At 48.1% G+C, this 19,832-nt stretch overlaps 1 protein-coding gene across 3 annotated transcripts in view; it reads right to left on the reverse strand.

Annotated features, from left to right (window-relative positions):
* Positions 1-19,832, reverse strand: part of UBXN2B (UBX domain protein 2B) — a 101,736-nt gene that overhangs the window by 34,215 nt on the left and 47,689 nt on the right. For all 3 annotated transcript variants that reach the window (XR_012754676.1, XM_075353252.1, XM_075353253.1), the window contains 2 exons: positions 17,850-17,987; positions 3,469-3,630 (listed from right to left, as the gene is read on the reverse strand). Coding sequence is in view for 2 of the 3 variants with exons in the window: in XM_075353252.1 (XP_075209367.1) it covers positions 3,469-3,630; positions 17,850-17,987 (300 nt within the window). In the remaining variant the exon portion in view is untranslated. The remainder of the gene's footprint in view (positions 1-3,468; positions 3,631-17,849; positions 17,988-19,832) is intronic.

The following is a 19,832-nucleotide window of genomic DNA, read 5'->3' on the forward strand; positions in this document are numbered from 1 at the left end:
GGGCGGAGGTCGGCGGCTGTGTGCGGGCAGCGGCCGGGTGCTGCCGCCCGCACGCAAGCACAGGTACCTGGCCGCTTGCACGCAGGGTGGGCGGGCAGCCTGCTGGCTGCCACTCTGTATTTGCGGGGCGGGCGGCTGTGCAGCAACTTACCCAGTTTGTCCGCGGTCCCAGTTTCAAATGATGGCAGCGGGCGCGTGCGCAGATGGAGCCCTTGGACGAGAGCTCCATCTGCGCAGGCGCCATTATTTGAACCGGGACCGCGGACACTGGGACACTCACTGCAACGGCCTGCTGCATGCCTTACCCGCCGTCGCCGCTGCTGCCGCCACCACCACCACGGGCCTCCCGACTCCTGCCACCCCGGACCCCGCTGCCACTGACCCGCCGTGCCTGCCAGCAAATCCGCTGCCTCCTGTGACCCCGCTTCACCACCACTGCTGCCCCCCTCCGGTAAGAGAACACCGGATTATAAGACGGACCCCATTTTTCTTTTTCTTTACCTTTTTTTATGTCTAAGTTTGGGGTGCGTCTTATAATCCGGTGCGTCTTATAAAGCGAAAAATACGGAAGAAGAAAAAATGAGAAAAAAAGGCAAATTGGACATAGTTTCACAAAAAAGAACAAAAATGGACTGGACAAAATTGTTAGCAACATAAACTAACATTTAATTGCACACCCTCTGGAATAAACAACTGCAATCAATCACTTCCTATAACTACTACCAAGCTTCTTACACCTCTCAACTAGAATTTTTGGACCACTGTGCACAAACTACTCCAGGTCTCACATATTTGAAGGGCACTTTCTCCCATCAGCAATTTTAAGATCTCTCCACCGGTGTTCAATGATATTTGGATCTGGACTCAGGGCAGTACATTGCAACCCAAAATCCTCTGGCAATCTTCGGATTTCATGATGCCTTGAACAAAGTTAAGGCACTCAATGCTGGAGGCAGCAAATCAACCCCAAAACTACTTTTAACGTCCACCATATTTGACTGTAGGTACTGTGTTCTTTTCTTGGTAGGCCTCATTCTCTTTTCGGTAAATAGTAGAATGATGTGCTTTACCAAAAGCTTTATCTTGGTTTCATCTGTCCATAAGACAATTTTACAAAAGGATTTTGACAAACGGACTCTAGCTTTTTTATGTCTCGGTATCAGCAGTGGCTCCTCCTGGGTCTTTTGCCACAGCACTACATTTAATTCAAATGTCGATGGATAGTTCACCCTGACACTGATGCCCCCGGAGCCTGCAGAACAGTATGAATTTCTTTGAAACTTGATTGGGGCTGATTATCCACTGTCAAGATTATCCTGCATTATAACCTTTCATCAATTTTTTTCTGCCATTTATATCCAGGGACATTAACTACAGTTTCATGAGTTGTAAACTTCTTGATAATATTGCATGCTGTGAACAAAGGAACATCAAGATTGCCTGAGATTGTTGATATTTTTCAACAATTTTGGTTCTCAAGTCCTCTTTCTGTTCTCCATGCTTAGTGTGGCACACACAGACACAGAATACAAAGACTGAGTCAACTTCTTCCCTTTTCATCTGGTTTCAGGTCTGATTTTTAAATTGCCCATACCTTTAATTGCCATTGGTAAGTTTGAAAGAGGATCACAGGCTTTAAGACAAAGGTGTTTAACCCTAATTTTTGAAATGTGCCAACTACTCTGCCAGCCCATTTTAGGGATTTTGTGTGAATTCTGTCCAATTTGCCTTTTTTTCTCAGTTTTGTTTTGTGCTGTTCTAATACACAAAAGAAAAAAACAATGTTTATAACAACAAATTTAATTGCAATAATTTCCTTGGAGAAATACTTCATTTTCTGGAACAATTTCACTGGCACCAACACTTTCAGCCATGACTGTATGTGTCTCTTCAGTCAATGTCGTTAAGAGCCCTGATCTCAACATAATCAAGCTTGTCTGGGATTACTTGAAGAGATAGAAGGATTTGTGTTAACCTACATCCACTATACTTAGTTTTCTAAAGCACTGGGAACAAAATTCCTGCAATTTTCCTTTAAAATTTGTGGGCAAGTATACCAAAAACTGATACTGTTTTATTTTTTAAAGCATTCTTACTTTTTAGCATTTTTTTCATACATGTCTGAAACTTTCTTACAGTACCATACACATACACACACACACACAAACACACACACACACACGCACACACACACACTCCACAACATTGAAATTACCACATCAAGAAGATAAAGTCAGGGAGTTAGGTTGTTAATGGTTGTCTAAAGAATGTTCTGCACTGAATGCACTTGGGCAAATCATCAAGATTCACTGCTGGCAGCTCCCTGTGTAATTGCCAACCAATGACGTCCCAGGCATGCACTGTAGGCAGTGGTAGCATGCAATAGCAAAAAAATCAAAAAGATGTAAAAATACCAATAATTATTTTGGAATAGAAATAGTAGCAAATCTAGTATGTGCGTGCCAAAAAACGAAAGGGTGCTTTACACGCTGCAACATCGCTAGCAATTGCTAGTGATGTAGTGCGCGATACCACCCGCCCCCGTCGTTCGTGCGACATTTGTTGATCGCTACCGTAGCGAACATTATCGCTATGGCAGCGTAACATGCACATTCCTTTTCGGCGACGTCGTTGTGACCGCCAATCAATCCCTCCTTCAAGGGGAAGGTGCGTTCGGCGTCATAGCGACGTCACTAAGCGGCCGCCCAATAGCAGAGAAGGGGCGGAGATGAGCGGCCGGAACATGCCGCCCACCTCCTTCCTTCCTCATTGCCGGTGGACGCAGGTAAGGAGATGTTCGTTGTTCCTGTGGTGTCACACTTAGCGATGTGTGGTGCCGCAGGAACGACAAACAACCAGTGGCATGCACCACCAACAATATTATGAAAAGGAGCGACAAGTCAACGATCAACGATTTATGACGCTCTTGCGATCATTGATCATCGCTCCTAGGTGTCACATGCTGCGATGTCGCTGACGGTGCCGGATGTGCGTCACTAACGACGTGACCCCGACGATATATCATTAGCGATGTCGCAGCGTGTAAAGCACTCTTTAGAGTGGGTTAGGTTGTTTAGGCTATACTCAGAAATGTGCTTCTTTTATTTTTATGTGTGCTTTGAATTAAGCTACATTTCCCCCTGAATTCCTTTGGGAGGTTTATGACCGCATAATAGCAGTTCATTTATTGATAGCTGCAATTTGGGTTTTTTGTTTTCCCATGGTCATTTCTCCTATGTGAATTCTCTTTGCAACATTGCCTGTTTCATTACAGGCTCATTTGTTTGTTTGTCAGTGTGCTTTCTGTCCTTATCTAATAAAAGTTATATTTTGTCCACCTGAAAAATATATGTGAACATATCCTTAAATAGGATCACTGAATAGGTAGTGTGGGGTCCCTTTCCTCCTCTCTAGTACAGATATGCATGAGTAAAGTTGTAAAAATAGTCAGGTTCTGGTGGATATTACCTATGACTCAGATTGAATCTTTGGATGAGACGACTTCCATCAGCCAGTCTAATCTGAATTTTCGTTGTTGGAACATGGGCATCAAGTTCAACCTCAGCATTTAAAAATGGTTTGTGTTCCTCTTCAGGGGAGGATGGTGTACTGATTATTTCAGGCGTTAAGCTGTATGAGAGAACAAAAAAAAAAAACAGTAATGTATATATCAATAAAATTAACGTTCTCTGCCGGCACTGGTGTATAAATGCAATTAATTGAGTTAAGGCCACTTTACACACAGCCACTGTAAAAAAATATATAGCGCATATGACAAGTACCCGATGGTCTAGGGTTAGATTAAGGAGAGTTTGAATTTGCTCACCTGGTGAGGTTGTGCGCCCTCGCACAACCTCGGTGTTGGCTTATTAGATCCTCTGGATGGATGGGGGTTTGGATCCTTGATATCAATGCTGTTAGGTTGTAGTCTTTAGTGGAGATGTCCGGACTCAGGACCGCTGGTTCCTCCTAGTATCCCCGGCACTATGGGTCTTGGAGTCTGCAACGATCCTCCGCTCTCCAGCTGAAAGTTCCGCTTTGGAGTGGATAACCTGTGTCTTTCTGCAGCTCTGACCGATTCCCTCTGGGGGATTGAGCTTATGGTGAAAAGGTGGAATATCGGTCTTACGAGCGCTGATAATGCACTGGTTCCATTAAAGGTTAGATTGTTTTATTGTTAAAATATTTTTTATATATAAAATATACAATTCTCCTGTTGGTTAAATCAATACAACGCGTTTCAGCATTACATCAATGCTTTCCTAAGGTACCTGAGGAAAGCATTGATGTAATGCTGAAACGCGTTGTATTGATTTAACCAACAGGAGAATTGTATATTTTATATATAAAAAATATTTTAACAATAAAACAATCTAACCTTTAATGGAACCAGTGCATTATCAGCGCTCGTAAGACCGATATTCCACCTTTTCACTTTACACACAGCGGCATCGCTAGCGATGTCGCTGCCGATCGCACCCGACCCGTCGTTTGTGCGTCACGGGCAAATCGCTGCCAGTGGCGCACAATATCTTTAGTCCCAGTCACACTATACTTACCTTCCTAGCGACGTCGCTGTGGCCGATGAACCGCCTCCTTTCTAAGGGGTTGGTTTGTTCGGCGTCACTAAGCGGCCACCGAATAGAAGCAGAGGGGCAGAGATGAGCGGGCCGCACATCCCGCCCACCTTCTTCCTTCCTCATTGCGGGCGGCCGCAGGTAAGGTGATGTTCCTCATTCCTGCAGTGTCACAAGTAGCGATGTGTGCTGTCGCAGGAACGACGAACAACCTGCGTCCTGCAACAGCAACGATAATCGGGAAAGGAACAATGCGTCAACGATCAACGATTAGGTAAGTAATTTTGATCGTCAACAGTCGTTCGTGTGTGTCACACGCAACAACGTCGCTAATGAGGCCAGATGTGCGTCCCAAATTTCGTGCCCCCAACGACATCTCGTTAGCGATGTCGTTGCGTGTAAAGCGGCCTTTAATCGGGCTTTACACACAACGACATCGCTCACGAGATGTCGTTGGGGTCACGAAATTCGTGACGCACATCCGGCCTTGTTAGCGACGTCGTTGCGTGTGACACCGCAGGAACAACCGTTAACGATCAAAAATACTCACCATATTGTTGATCGTTGTCCAGTCATTCCTATCCCGATTATCGTTGCTGTTGCAGGTACGATGTTGTTCGTCAATCGTTCCTGCGGCAGCACACATCGCTACATGTGACACCGCAGGAACGAGGAACAACATCGTACCTGCGGCCGCACGCAATGAGGAGGGAAGGAGGTGGGCGGGATATGTAAAGCCCGCTTTAATTGAGTGATTACTTGAGCCTAGAACAGTGAGACCATGCAGATATACACTAGAATTGTAAAGGAACTTCCGGTACTCCTTATATCGCTATACTGCACCTCTGTATGGCAATGTACTACCTATTTATGGACTTGTGGGGTTACTGTTAGAAAACAAAATATCCTATTTAGTATAAAGGTCATACGATAGTATCAAACCTACAGATATCACTGACTGACCTCTCACTGCAGCCTTCATACAATAGTGATTCTATCTTTTCCTTCCTGGAAAGTATTAGATGAAATTAAACTGTAAAAAATATTGCAGCATAATATATCATCCTGAGTCGGCAATGACCAGTACCACAGCTGGAAAGAAGAATGAAATGTGAGAAAAAGTACCGTATTTTTCGCTTTATAAGACGCACTTAATTATAAGACGCACCCCCAAATTTGGTGAAGGAAAAGAGAATTTTTTTTTTTTAATGTTAAATGGGGTCCATCTTATAATGCCAGTGTCCGTCTAACAAATCATATAGGGTATATGTCCCTCATAGCCCCCCATCCTAAAATTAGCCCCCCTTAAACTGGATATGGCCCCCCTTATATTGAATATAGCCCCCTTGTGCTCGGACACGTCCCCCAGTGATGCCACATGTCCCTCATTGATGACACACATCCCCTATTGCTGGCACATGTCCCGTATTTATGGCACATGTTCCCCTGTGCTGCCCATGGCCCCCTATGGATTGCACACGTCCCCCTGTGCTGCCCATGGCCCCTATAGATGGCACACCTCCCCTGTGTTAGATATGGCCCCCATGTGTGCTGCCCATGGCCACTATAGATGGCACACCTCCCCTGTGTTAGATATAGCCCCCATGTGTGCTGCCCATGGTCACTATAGATGGCACACCTCCCCTGTTAGATATGGCCCCCATGTGTGCTGCTCATGGCCACTATAGATGGCACACCTCCCCTGTGTTAGATATGGCCCCCATGTGTGCTGCCCATGGCCACTATAGATGGCACACCTCTCCTGTGTTAGATATGGCCCCCATGCTGCTGCCCATAGTAAAATAAAACACTCTTTCCTTACCTTCTCAGTGCTGTCCCTCCTCGTGTCTCCCTCCGTGCTGCTCATCCTCCTCCACTTCCTGGTTATCAGTGTCGGTCATGTGATCGGTACAGCAGAGTGATATCATCTCTGCATGCCTGATCACAGACAGCAGCAGCAGAGACACCGGGACATCAGCATTGGAGGTAAGTAAAGCTTTTTTTATTTTACTATGGGCAGCAGTATGGGGGCCATATCTAACACAGGGGGGATCATGTGCGATCAAAGGAGGGCGCAGGCAGATATAATATGCGCCGCTGCCCCAGCCCATCGCCGTGGTGCGGTTTCAGCACCACGGTGATGGACAGCGGCAGTGCATATTATATGAGCGGGAGCAGGAGATCAAAGGCTCCCTCCTGCAGCTTTCACAAGCACCCAGCACCGCTCCAGAGCTGCCGCCACCTCCCCTGGACCCTGCAATATATATATACACCCCCCCTGCATATTCAGATTATAAGATGCACTCACTACTTTCCCCCAAAATTTGGGGGAACAAAAGTGCGTCTTATAAAGCGAAAAATACGGTAATCCTTTACACATGTGTTCATGTAAGTAAAAAAATTTGCTCAGTCAAAAAAAAATTGCTTAGAAAATACTAAATTAATCTACTATATTACATACAAAATAATTAGCTCCTGTAGATTTCTAAATGGCTCTTGAAAAGGACATGTCTCTGGATTCATCTGACCAATTTTTCTCATATTTGCTGCTGAGTATTATGGATTTTTTTTTTAATGCATCATACAGTTCCAGACATGTGGGCCTATTTATTTAGTGCTAATTTTTATGTTCTTCACAAAGGGGGCATTGCTGAAAGGGTAATAATGTAGAGTAGCCTTGGTAAAGAGCATATAAATGATCACTAAATAAAAAGGAAAACTCTCCAGAATCATATAGCTGAATATAAATAAAATTAAAAATCAGTAAAAAAATCAGAACAGTCAAGCGACCAAAACCTGGTGTCAGGTCTTCTTTAAATTCTTTATGAACACATCTATTCCTAAAGGCCGCTTTACATGCAACAACATCGCTAACGAGATATCGTTGGGGTCACGGAATTCGTGACGCACATCCGCCCTCATTAGCGACGTTGTTGCGTGTGACACCTACGAGCGACCGCTAACAATCAGAAATACTCACCAAATCGTTGATTGTTGACACGTCGTTCATTTTCCAAATATCGTTGCTCTTTTGGGACGCAGGTTGTTCATCGTTCCTGAGGCAGCACACATCACTATGTGTGACACCCCGGGAACGACGAACAACAGCGTTCCTGCGTCCTCCGGCAACGAGGTGGGAGTGACGTGAATGCGGCTGCTCTCTGCCCCTCCGCTTCTATTGGTGGCCCACTGATTGATGTCACTGTGACGCCGCACGAACCACCCCCTTAAAAAAGAGGTTATTCGCCGGCCACAGCAATGTCGCTAGGAAGGTAAGTATGTGTGACGCGTCCTAGAGATATTGTTCGCCACGGGCAGTGATTTGCCCGTGACGCACAAACGACGGGGGCGGGTGCGATTGATAGCGATATCACTAGCGATGTCGCAGCGTGTAAAGCGGCCTTGATGTACAGGACACATCACATGTGCCTGAAGGGTGAACTATTCATCAAGACTAGTGTTTTATACACCGGTATCGATGAAATGTGTACTAGAGAAGAATGCAGCAAATTCATTACAGGGAATCTGTCACCAGGTTTTTGCTCCCCCATCTGAAAGCAGCATAATGTAGAGACAGAGACCCTGATTCCAGCGATGTGTCACTTACTGAGCTGTTTGTTGTGATTTTGATAAAAATAATGTTTTTTCTGCTGCAGATCTAGCAGTTATACAGAGCTCATGAATATGCTAGACTAACTGGCAGCACTTGCAAGTAGTCCTCTAATGATAATCTCCTACTGATTAATAGGTGATTTTATCAAAACTACACTAAGCAACCCATTAAGTGACGCATCGCTGGAATCAGGATATCTGCCCCTATGCTATGCTGCTCTCAAATTAGGTAGCAAAAACCTGCTGACAGATTCCCTTTAATGACTGTGTCTAATGGTGCATATACACCAGCCGATGCGCTGGTGTTTTTAATTTGCTGTCTGTTTATTTGGTTTCATACAATATATGACTGTTATACTATACTGTGCGCCTTATCACGTTTTTTCACACTTGGAAGGGGATGTTTATCATTGCAATTATGGCTAAATCTTTCCAAAAATTGTTGACATTTTATTGTTGGAAATGTTAAAAGCAAACACATCAATTTTTTACTCCACTTATTACAAAATTTTTAGTAAATATGCCTAAACTTAAAGGGAACCAAACATCAGCATTTTCTATATAAGGTGCAGCCAGTGCAGTACTGGCACTATCAGGCACAGGCTGTACATACCATTAGGGTGCAGCTCGGGTGTTTAGGCTGGGAAGAAGGGAATTTTGTTTACTTACCGTAAATTCCTTTTCTTCTAGCTCCTATTGGGAGACCCAGACAATTGGTGTATAGCTTCTGCCTCCGGAGGCCACACAAAGCATTACACTTTAAAAAGTGTAACCCCTCCCCTCTGCCTATACACCCTCCCGTGCATCACGGGCCCATCAGTTTTGGTGCCAAAGCAGGAAGGAGGAAACTTATAAATTGGTCTAAGGTAAACTCAATCCGAAGGATGTTCGGAGAACTAAACCATGAACCAAAGAACAATGCAACATGAACAACATGTGTACACAAAAAAACAACAGCCCGAAGGGAACAGGGGCGGGTGCTGGGTCTCCCAATAGGAGCTAGAAGAAAAGGAATTTACGGTAAGTAAACAAAATTCCCTTCTTCTTTGTCGCTCCATTGGGAGACCCAGACAATTGGGACGTCCAAAAGCAGTCCCTGGGTGGGTAAAAGAATACCTTGAATAAAAAGAGCCGTAAAACGGCCCCTTCCTACAGGTGGGCAACCGCCGCCTGAAGGACTCGCCTACCTAGGCTGGCATCTGCCGAAGCATAGGTATGCACCTGATAGTGTTTCGTGAAAGTGTGCAGACTCGACCAGGTAGCCGCCTGACATACCTGCTGAGCCGTAGCCTGGTGCCGCAATGCCCAGGACACACCCACGGCTCTGGTAGAATGGGCTTTCAGCCCTGAAGGGACCGGAAGCCCAGAAGAACGGAAGGCTTTAAGAATCGGTTCCTTGATCCACCGAGCCAAGGTTGACTTGGAAGCCTGTGACCCTTTACGCTGGCCAGCGACAAGGACAAAGAGCGCATCAGAACGGCGCAGGGGCGCCGTACGAGAAATGTAGAGTCTGAGTGCTCTCACAAGATCTAACAAGTGCAAATCCTTTTCACATTGGTGAACTGGATTAGGACAAAAAGAAGGTAAGGAGATATCCTGATTGAGCTGAAAAGGAGATACCACCTTAGGGAGAAAATCCGGGACCGGACGCAGAACCACCTTATCCTGGTGAAACACCAGGAAGGGGGCTTTGCATGACAGCGCTGCTAGCTCAGACACTCTCCGAAGTGATGTGACTGCCACTAGGAAGACCACCTTCTGCGAAAGACGTGAAAGAGAAACATCCCTCATCGGCTCGAAGGGTGGTTTTTGAAGAGCCATTAGCACCCTGTTAAGATCCCAGGGTTCTAGCGGACGCTTGTAAGGAGGGACTATGTGGCAAACCCCCTGCAGGAACGTGCGTACCTGCGGAAGCCTGGCTAGACGCTTTTGAAAAAACACGGAAAGCGCCGATACTTGTCCCTTGAGAGAGCCGAGAGACAAACCCTTGTCCATTCCGGATTGAAGGAAGGACAGAAAAGTGGGCAAAGCAAACGGCCAGGGAGTAAAACCCTGATCAGAGCACCAGGATAAGAAGATCCTCCACGTCCTGTGGTAGATCTTGGCGGACGTTGGTTTCCTGGCCTGTCTCATAGTGGCAATGACCGCTTGAGATAACCCTGAAGACGCTAGGATCCAGGACTCAATGGCCACACAGTCAGGTTGAGGGCCGCAGAATTCAGATGGAAAAAAGGCCCTTGAGACAGCAAGTCTGGTCGGTGTGGTAGTGTCCACGGTTGACCCACCGTGAGATGCCACAGATCCGGGTACCACGACCTCCTCGGCCAGTCTGGGGCGATGAGGATGGCGCGGCGGCAGTCGGACCTGATCTTGCGTAACACTCTGGGCAGCAGTGCCAGAGGAGGAAATACATAAGGCAGTCGAAACTGCGACCAATCCTGAACTAATGCGTCTGCCGCCAGAGCTCTGTGATCTTGAGACCGTGCCATGAATGCCGGGACCTTGTTGTTGTGCCGGGACGCCATTAGGTCGACGTCCGGCGTTCCCCAGCGGCAACAAATCTCTTGAAACACGTCCGGGTGAAGAGACCATTCCCCTGCGTCCATGCCCTGGCGACTGAGAAAATCTGCTTCCCAGTTTTCTACGCCCGGGATGTGAACTGCGGAGATGGTGGAGGCTGTGGCTTCCATCCACAGCAGAATCCGCCGAACTTCTTGGAAGGCCTGACGACTGCGTGTGCCGCCTTGGTGATTGATGTACGCCACCGCCGTGGCGTTGTCCGACTGAATTCGGATCTGCCTGCCTTCCAGCCACGGCTGGAACGCCTTTAGGGCTAGGTACACTGCCCTTATCTCCAGAACATTGATCTGAAGGGAGGACTCTGGCTGAGTCCAGGTGCCCTGAGCCCTGTGGTGAAGAAAGACCGCTCCCCACCCTGACAGACTCGCGTCCGTCGTGACCACAGCCCAGGATGGGGGCAGGAAGGATTTTCCTTTCGACAGAGAAGTGGGAAGAAGCCACCACTGAAGAGAGACTTTGGCTGCCCGAGAAAGGGAGACGTTCCTGTCGAGGGACGTCGACCTCCTGTCCCATTTGCGGAGAATGTCCCATTGGAGTGGACGCAGATGAAACTGCGCAAATGGAACTGCCTCCATTGCTGCCACCATCTTCCCTAGGAAGTGCATGAGGCGCCTCAAGGGGTGTGACTGGGCTTGAAGGAGAGATTGCACCCCTGTCTGTAGTGAACGCTGTTTGTCCAGCGGGAGCTTCACTATCGCTGAGAGAGTATGAAACTCCATCCCGAGGTAAGTTAGCGATTGGGTCGGAGTCAATTGTGACTTTGGGAAATTGATGATCCACCCGAACCTCTGGAGAGTCTCCAGAGCAGTATTCAGGCTGTGTTGGCATGCTACCCGGGAGGGTGCCCTGACTAGAAGATCGTCTAAGTAAGGGATCACCGAGTGTCCCTGAGAGTGTAGAACTGCCACCACTGTTGCCATGACCTTGGTGAAGACCCGTGGGGCTGTCGCCAGGCCGAAAGGCAGAGCCACGAACTGAAGGTGTTCGTCTCCGATGGCGAAACGCAGGAAGCGCTGATGCTCTGGTGCAATCGGCACGTGGAGATAAGCATCCCTGATGTCGATTGATGCTAGAAAGTCTCCTTGGGACATCGAGGCGATGACGGAGCGGAGAGATTCCATCCGGAACCGTCTGGTTTTCACGTGTCTGTTGAGCAGTTTGAGGTCCAGAACGGGACGGAATGATCCGTCCTTTTTTGGCACCACAAACAAGTTGGAGTAAAAACCGCGACCACGTTCCTGAAGGGGAACGGGGATCACCACTCCTTCTGCCTTCAGAGTGCTCACCGCCTGAAAAAGAGCATCGGCTCGCTCGGGGGACGGAGATGTTCTGAAGAAACGAGTCTGACGACGAGAGCTGAGCTCTATCCTGTAACCGTGAGACAAAATGTCTCTCACCCATCGGTCTTGGACATGTGGCAACCAGGCGTCGCAAAAGCGGGAGAGCCTGCCACCGACCGAGGATGCGGTTTGAGGTGGCCGAAAGTCATGAGGAGGCCGCCTTGGGGGCGGTTCCTCCGGCGGTCTTTTTAGGACGTGACTTAGACCGCCATGAATCAGAGTTCCTCTGGCCCTTCTGTGGCCTGTTGGACGTGGAGAATTGAGACCTGGCTGAGGGCCGAAAGGACCGAAACCTCGGTTGTATCTTCCGTTGCTGAGGTCTGTTTGGTTTGGACTGGGGTAAGGACGAGTCCTTTCCCTTGGATTGTTTAATGATTTCATCCAATTGCTCGCCAAACAGACGGTCGCCAGAAAATGGCAAACCGGTTAAGAACTTCTTGGAAGCAGAGTCTGCCTTCCATTCGCGTAGCCACATGGCCCTGCGGACTGCCACCGAATTGGCGGATGCTACCGCTGTACGGCTCGCAGAGTCCAGGATGGCGTTCATGGCGTAGGACGAAAAAGGCGACGCCTGAGAGGTTAAAGACACAACCTGCTGAGTAGAGGCACGTGTGACTGCATTAATCTCAGACAGACAAGCTGAGATAGCTTGGAGTGCCCATACGGCTGCGAATGCCGGAGCAAAAGACGCGCCTATGGCTTCATAGATGGATTTCATCAGGAGCTCTATTTGCCTGACAGTGGCATCCTTGAGCGATGAACCATCTGCCACTGCTACTATGGATCTAGCCGCCAGTCTAGAGACTGGAGGATCCACCTTGGGACACTGAGCCCAACCCTTAACTACGTCAGTGGGGAAGGGGTAACGTGTGTCATTAAGGCGCTTAGTAAAGCGCTTGTCCGGAAAAGCTCGGTGTTTCTGGACTGTATCTCTGAAGTTGGAGTGATCAAAAAACGCACTCCGTGTACGTTTGGGAAAACGAAATTGGAATTTCTCCTGCTGAGAGGCTGACTCCTCAATCGGAGGAGCTGGAGGAGAAAGTTCTAGCACCTGGTTGATGGACGCTATAAGGTCATTTACTATGGCGTCCCCTTCGGGTGTATCAAGATTGAGAGCAGCGTCAGGTTCAGAGCCCTGATCTGCCACCTCCGCTTCATCCTCCAGAGAGTCCTCATGCTGAGACCCTGAGCAGTGTGATGAAGTCGAGGGAAGCTCCCAGCGAGCCCGCTTAGCCGGTCTGGGACTGCGGTCCGTGTCGGAGTCCTCACCGTGGGACCTAGGAGTCACCCCAGGAGCACTTTGCTGCTCCGACCGAGGGGGGCCTGGGGGCAATGATTCAACAGTGCCCGGGGCCTGTGTTACCGGTCTGTGCTGCAAAGCTTCAAGTATCTTAGCAGACCATCTATCCATAGACTGAGCCATGGATTGAGAAAGTGACTCAGAAAGTTTCTCAGCCAACACTGCAAACTCTGTCCCTGCCACCTGGACATTGGTAGCCAGTGGTTCTACCTGGGCCGAGGGTCCCACCAGTGGCTGAGGCTCCGGCTGAGTGAGTGTCACAGGGGCCGAGAATTGCACACAATGAGGGTAGGTGGAACCTGCAGGTAGCATAGCCGCACAAGAGGTACAGGTTGCAAAATAAGCCTGTGCCTTGGCACCCTTGCTTTTTGCGGACGACATGCTGTTGTCTCCTCTTAGAGCAAACAGTGAGGGTATATAGCCAAAAGCAATTAATGCGGCCGAACAGAGTAAATGTATACACTATAAGGATATATATATACACTTCGGCACCCAGGGCGGCCAGCACCTAGTAACAGGTGCGGCTTACCGACCGCCCTCAGCGGTTGTGTGTCCACCAGATTCCCTGCCTGGGCCTCCCAGAGCTGTGGAGCTCGGTCCTGAAGTTCTCCCCTGCAGAAGTGCTGATAGCAATGGCTGCCGGCGTTCTGAGAGGAGGAGGGAGCCGTGGGAGTGCCTCAGAAAGTGCGGGAATCTGGTGCCCCGCAGTGCTCAGTGAGGGGGGAGGAGGATACCTAAGTATGCTCCAGCCCTCACCGCTGACGTCTAGTCAAGCGTCCCGCCCTTATCCCTGACTGGCAGGCCCGGGGGCGGGAGTATGCGGTACTAGGCCGCAAAAGCCGGGGACTAAAGTTAGTAACGTGGCCGGGAAACAAGCGCGGTCGGCGCGGTAGTCCCGGTCACAAAAACACCCAGCAGCTGCTGCAGCGTCCGTTACACAGGCGCTCTATGCGCCGTCCCCAAGGGGACACAGAGTACCTCAGAGTAGCAGGGCCCTGTCCCTGATGATACCCGGCTCCTGTCCGTCAGATTCCCCCAGGGGCTGCGGAGGGAGCCCGGTCCCAGTGTATGGTGACCGGTTAGGATCCCACTTCACCCAGAGCCCCTAAGGGATGGGGAAGGATAACGGCATGTGGCTCCAGCCTTTGTACCCGCAATGGGTACCTCGACCTTAACAGCACCGCCGACCAGAGTGGGGTGAGAAGGGAGCATGCCGGGGGCCCTGTTAGGGCCCTCTTTTCTTCCATCCGACAAAGTCAGCAGCTGCTGCTGACTAAAATGTGGAGCTTGCGTGAATGTGTCTGCCTCCTTCAACACAAAGCAAAAAACTGATGGGCCCGTGATGCACGGGAGGGTGTATAGGCAGAGGGGAGGGGTTACACTTTTTAAAGTGTAATGCTTTGTGTGGCCTCCGGAGGCAGAAGCTATACACCCAATTGTCTGGGTCTCCCAATGGAGCGACAAAGAAATTCAACTTTATAAAGTTTGAAAATTCATGTACTTTTTGATTGACGTGTGCACCTCACTGCTAATGTCCGGGCGGGTTATGCACGTGTATCCCCGCCCCCCCCGCCGCCTGTTCCTCCCTCCCTCTGGCTGTATGTACATTTTTAATCTTCAGTTACACGGCGTTGGATTTAGCGCCTGTGCATAGCGCTCATCTCCAGCGCCGTGTTTCTGATTCTGAAGCCCACAGTATTATGGTGCATGAGAGGGCGGCGCATGTGCCCTCGCTTCTTCATATCTGTTGTGACCGCGGGAGCGCGCGCGGTCACAACAGGACTGGAAAACAGCGGATCTTACCGATTAGCTGCAGCAGACGATATCGTAGCAGACGTCTTCTGCAGCTAATCAGGGTAAGATCAGCTGTGCTCCAGTCCTGTTGTGACCGCGTGCGCTCCCGCGGTCACAACAGATCTGAAGAAGCGAGGGCGCATGCACCGCCCTCTCATGCACCATAATACTGTGGACTTCAGAAACATGGCGCCGGAGATGAGCGCTATGCGCAGGCGCTAACTCTGACGCCGTGTAACTGAAGATTAGAAATTTACATACAGCCAGAGGGAGGGAAGAACAGGCAGCGGGGGGCGGGGGGGGATACATGTGCATAACCCGCCCGGACATTAGCAGCGAGGTGCACACGTCAATCAAAAAGTGCATGAATTTTCAAACTTTATAAAGTTGAATTTCACAGCCTAAACACCCGAGCTGCACCCTAATGGTATGTACAGCCTGTGCTTGATAGTGCCAGTACTGCACTGGCTGCACCTTATACATGAAAATCCTGATGTTTGGTTCCCTTTAAAAATAACAAAAAAGGTGGGCTTGGTTAACCTTTTAGCATGAAACACAACACATTTGTTTGCATGCTATAGAAAAATTGCCAAAAAGTCACATACGATAGACAGGTCATAGATGTATTACAAAAGTGTGGAATAACTACAGTTATGTTGCAACCATTTTTAACACGCATAAAAAGTCACAAATCTGGTAAAATTCTAATTAATGTGACACATCTGACACATGGTCTTTTGTTCTTATCTAAAATTATGCAGTGTACCAATTAAGAAGTATAAAAAGTTGCAAATTGAACAATATTTTACATTGACTTGCAAGCTTTGACACACTCAACTCAGGCCCTTACCTAACTTTGGAAAGTATATTACAATCCTTAAAGCGGTAGTCCAGTACTTTTCTGTTGAGGGCCTATTTTTAGGATAGGTCATCAATATCAGACCAATAGGGGTGCAACACTTGGCACCCTCGCCGATCAGTTGTTACTAGTTCCAGACGGACTTGAATATTTGCGGAGGTGCATAGCAGAGCTCTGTCGACTTTATAGCTTGAATGAATAAGGCCTTCTGCCCACGAGGCGTATTTTATGCGTTTTTTCATGAGTTTGTCCCTGCTTTTTTTAATCAATAAAAGCTAGGAAAAAGCATCCCAGCGAAGTCTATGAGAATCGTACCTTGCTGTGCACACACTGCTTCTTTTTTCTTGCAGATTTTGTTGCTGAAAAAAGAAGCAGTGTGTCAACTGTTTGTGTGTTAATTTTCTGCGTTTCTATAATCCCCTGCTGAGCTTTATCACTACATGGCATTATAGTGCAGCACTTCGCCTCACACACCGTGCATACACCATGGTGTGCGAGGCTCTCCGTACCTCAGTAATCCGGGGTCGTCATAGTGACAACCCCGGGTTACTATAGCAGCGATCGGATCCCTGTGATCGCATTACAGGGACCCGACTGCTAGGGAGAAGGAAGCAATCCCTCTCCCTGCCTTCTGAATGCTGTGATCGCACTGATCCCAGCATTCAGGGGGTTAAACTGCCGGGAGCGGTGAGGGCACCACTGCGGGCAGTGAGAGTCGGGTCCTAATTGTAACATCAGCTGGAGACCCGGCAGCGATCATGAGGGTACAGCTCCTGAACTCTCACAATCGCCATGACAAAAAGGAGCAGGAAAATATAGGCAAATGCAAAAAAAAAAATGCACCCTTTTTCTGCTGCGTTTTTCCTGCCAAAACATGCTTTTTTATGTGCAGAAAAGAAGCACATAAAAAAGCAACGTGGGCACATAGCCTTAAGATGAATCTGCAGTACCTTGCTGTGGCCACTATTCAGTTGATGCCCACAGCGGGCGGTGCTGTTCTGCTCCCCAGCTGATGATATCCGGTCGATGTTGGCACCAGAAACAGCTGATCGTGGGGGTGAGAGTGTCTCACCACCAACAATTTTATACTGATGACCTATCCTAAGGAAAAGCCCTCCATAGAAAATTACTAGACAATTCCTTTAAAAAGTAGTACTTACTAGAGATGAGCAGACCCGTGGAAGTTCGGTTTGGAGGGGTCAGCCGGACTTGGTTTGGGACCCGAACTTGACCTGAACTCCAATGGAAGTCACTAGTTGGGCAGCTCGGGTCTCCGGCCACATGCAGCCAGCCATAAATAGATGACTTTTGGGGGCGGGTTTTTCTATTTTTCTTTTTTGGTGCACACTACACCTGAGCACACTGTTGTTACCCCCAGTGCGAGCCTTTCACATACTGCAAGCGGCTCACACTGGGCCGAGCACTGAGCACAGTGATGCTCGCGCGAGTGGTTTGTGTACGTAAAGCATCCAAACTCTATTTTTTGTTTTTGGAAAATTTGTGTTCAGTATGAACATCGAACACTCAACCTTGGGTTCGTTCATCTCTAATACTTACATAATTTACACCAAATTTATCATAAGGTGCAAAACATGATAAATATTGAGCTGAAATTACAAATTTTTTTTATGAATTTGGATCAGCGTCTTTTTCTGTAGTTTCACCACAAATAATGTCTAAATACAGTTTTGTCATAATAACAATAACACACATTTTAATTAATCCAAGTGAATTGAAGCAATGGAATAAAATCACAGCATCTGAAATTAAATAAATTACACTTATACCTGCCAAGCTTTTTGCCCTCACCACTAAAGGCCTTGAACTTTAGCCTTGGTTTAACATATTCTTGGTCTTGATGGTCTTCCATGTCTAAGCGGACTTGACCTCCATGCACCATTCGCTGCAGCTCGAAAGGAATTTCCCTAAAATAGAATGGGTAGAGAATATATAGGAACAGGTGAAGAAACAATTTTGTTATGCAGCAGGTAAAATATTTGTTTTATTTATGAGACAGCATGACACCTCTAATATAGTAATGCATTGCTTATTAAAATAGGGATGATTAAGGGCCTGAATGTCCCTTCCTCTGCAGCTTTTATACCTATATTCCAGGTACCTATGTGACGGGCCCACGGGGTCTGGGGAGTTACTTGTCACCGGGCCAGTGTAGGGGGGTGGGATGTCACAGCGGCCAGGCCCGGTTCCGTGACCCCGGCGGTGTCAATAAAGATGGACGAATGGAATATTTACAGGGGAGAAGAGTTTGTATTTGTGACGCCACCTGTGGGTTACAGCTAATGTAGGAGTCGTTGATGCGGGAGGTATCCTCTGGGGCAGATGGTAGCACAGATTGGATGGTACAGCTCTCCACAGGCAGAGCTCAGGCCCTGGGGATGATGAGAGTGATAGTCTCTGATGGTGGCGGGGCGTGAGGGCGACAACCAGCAGTGATGAGACAACACAGGGGTTGCAGTCAAAGTTCTTCACTCACTGAGAAACCACCGCCTTTGGAGTGAGGAGATCCGCTGTTATGGGCTCCAGTCGATTCCAGATAGTTCGGAGGTCAAGGCCGGTGTTCCTTCTGTGTGTCCTTTCTACTGGTAATCCCTCCACCCCAGCACCTGGTCAGTGGAACGGGTCATGGTGCTTGTTGCGCTCCCAGCGAGCCCTGGGATCCCCCTTCTTCCTAAGAACCCAGGCCGAGCCACTCCAGCTCCAAGCCACAGGTCCCTGGTTCTTTCGTGTCCTCTCTCTCTTGTTTGCTGTTGCCTGTTCCAGGTCCAGGCGAGAACTACTGATGTGTTATGTTGCTCCTCACTTCCCCTGATCTTGCCCCGCCTCACGGTTTCTGAACTAGTGGGCAGGAGGTCCCATACCTCCTTATGGCCACCTCCAGCACCTACCCTAGCCCAGTCCCAGTGGGAGGGCAGCTAACTGTGTGTTGGATAAATTGTGGTGTGCAACGGTGAATGACCTCCTTCTTACCCGGGATGAATACTACACCTCGGCTGAGGTGCAGTACCCTGTGGCGCCTGAAGCTAAAAGGGAATTTTCTAATTTAATTCATTGGTGAATTGAAAAATACACTTAAATTTCACAAAAATATGCTTTTCTGTATTATAGTTTGGTGAAAGTGCCAACCATTTGTGCTGTGAATGATGCAAACCACCTATAATAAATCACTCTCATATCTCAGTGTTGCTGACACAGCATCTATTGTTATTCCACCATTTACCTCCACCTGCAACTGGAATATATTGTATCCTTTGATTAATAGGACCAATTAAAAGTCCTCAGACATGGTTATGAGTCAATGACATTGTTGACGATCGTGCTCCACACAATATTTTGTTCGTTTTGACAGCAGCCCTATCTTCATAATATGCTGTGTTTGCATAGGGCCATTGTAGGTTGATAACTGATCTACTATGACTTTTATAAAAAGCATATTACATAGTGAAAGCTATATAAACATACACTTAGTAGTTCATCAGTTATAGCTACATCCAACGCAGAAAGGCAACCATCTGGCTACATAGTCTCCAAAATCTAAGGGGTACTTTACACGTTGCGACATCACTACTGCGATGTCGTTGGGGTCAAATCGAAAGTGACGCACATCCGGCGCCGGTAACGACGTCGCAACGTGTAAAGCCTAGATGCACCGATAAACGATCGCAAAAGTGTCGTAAATCGGTGATCTGTGTAGTGTCGGTCATTTTCATAATTTGGCTGCAGCGACAGGTACGATTTTGGTCCTCGTTCCT

The sequence above is a fragment of the Anomaloglossus baeobatrachus genome, chromosome 6 (assembly GCF_048569485.1).
Source record: "Anomaloglossus baeobatrachus isolate aAnoBae1 chromosome 6, aAnoBae1.hap1, whole genome shotgun sequence".
In the NCBI taxonomy this organism is placed as follows: Eukaryota; Metazoa; Chordata; class Amphibia; order Anura; family Aromobatidae; genus Anomaloglossus; species Anomaloglossus baeobatrachus.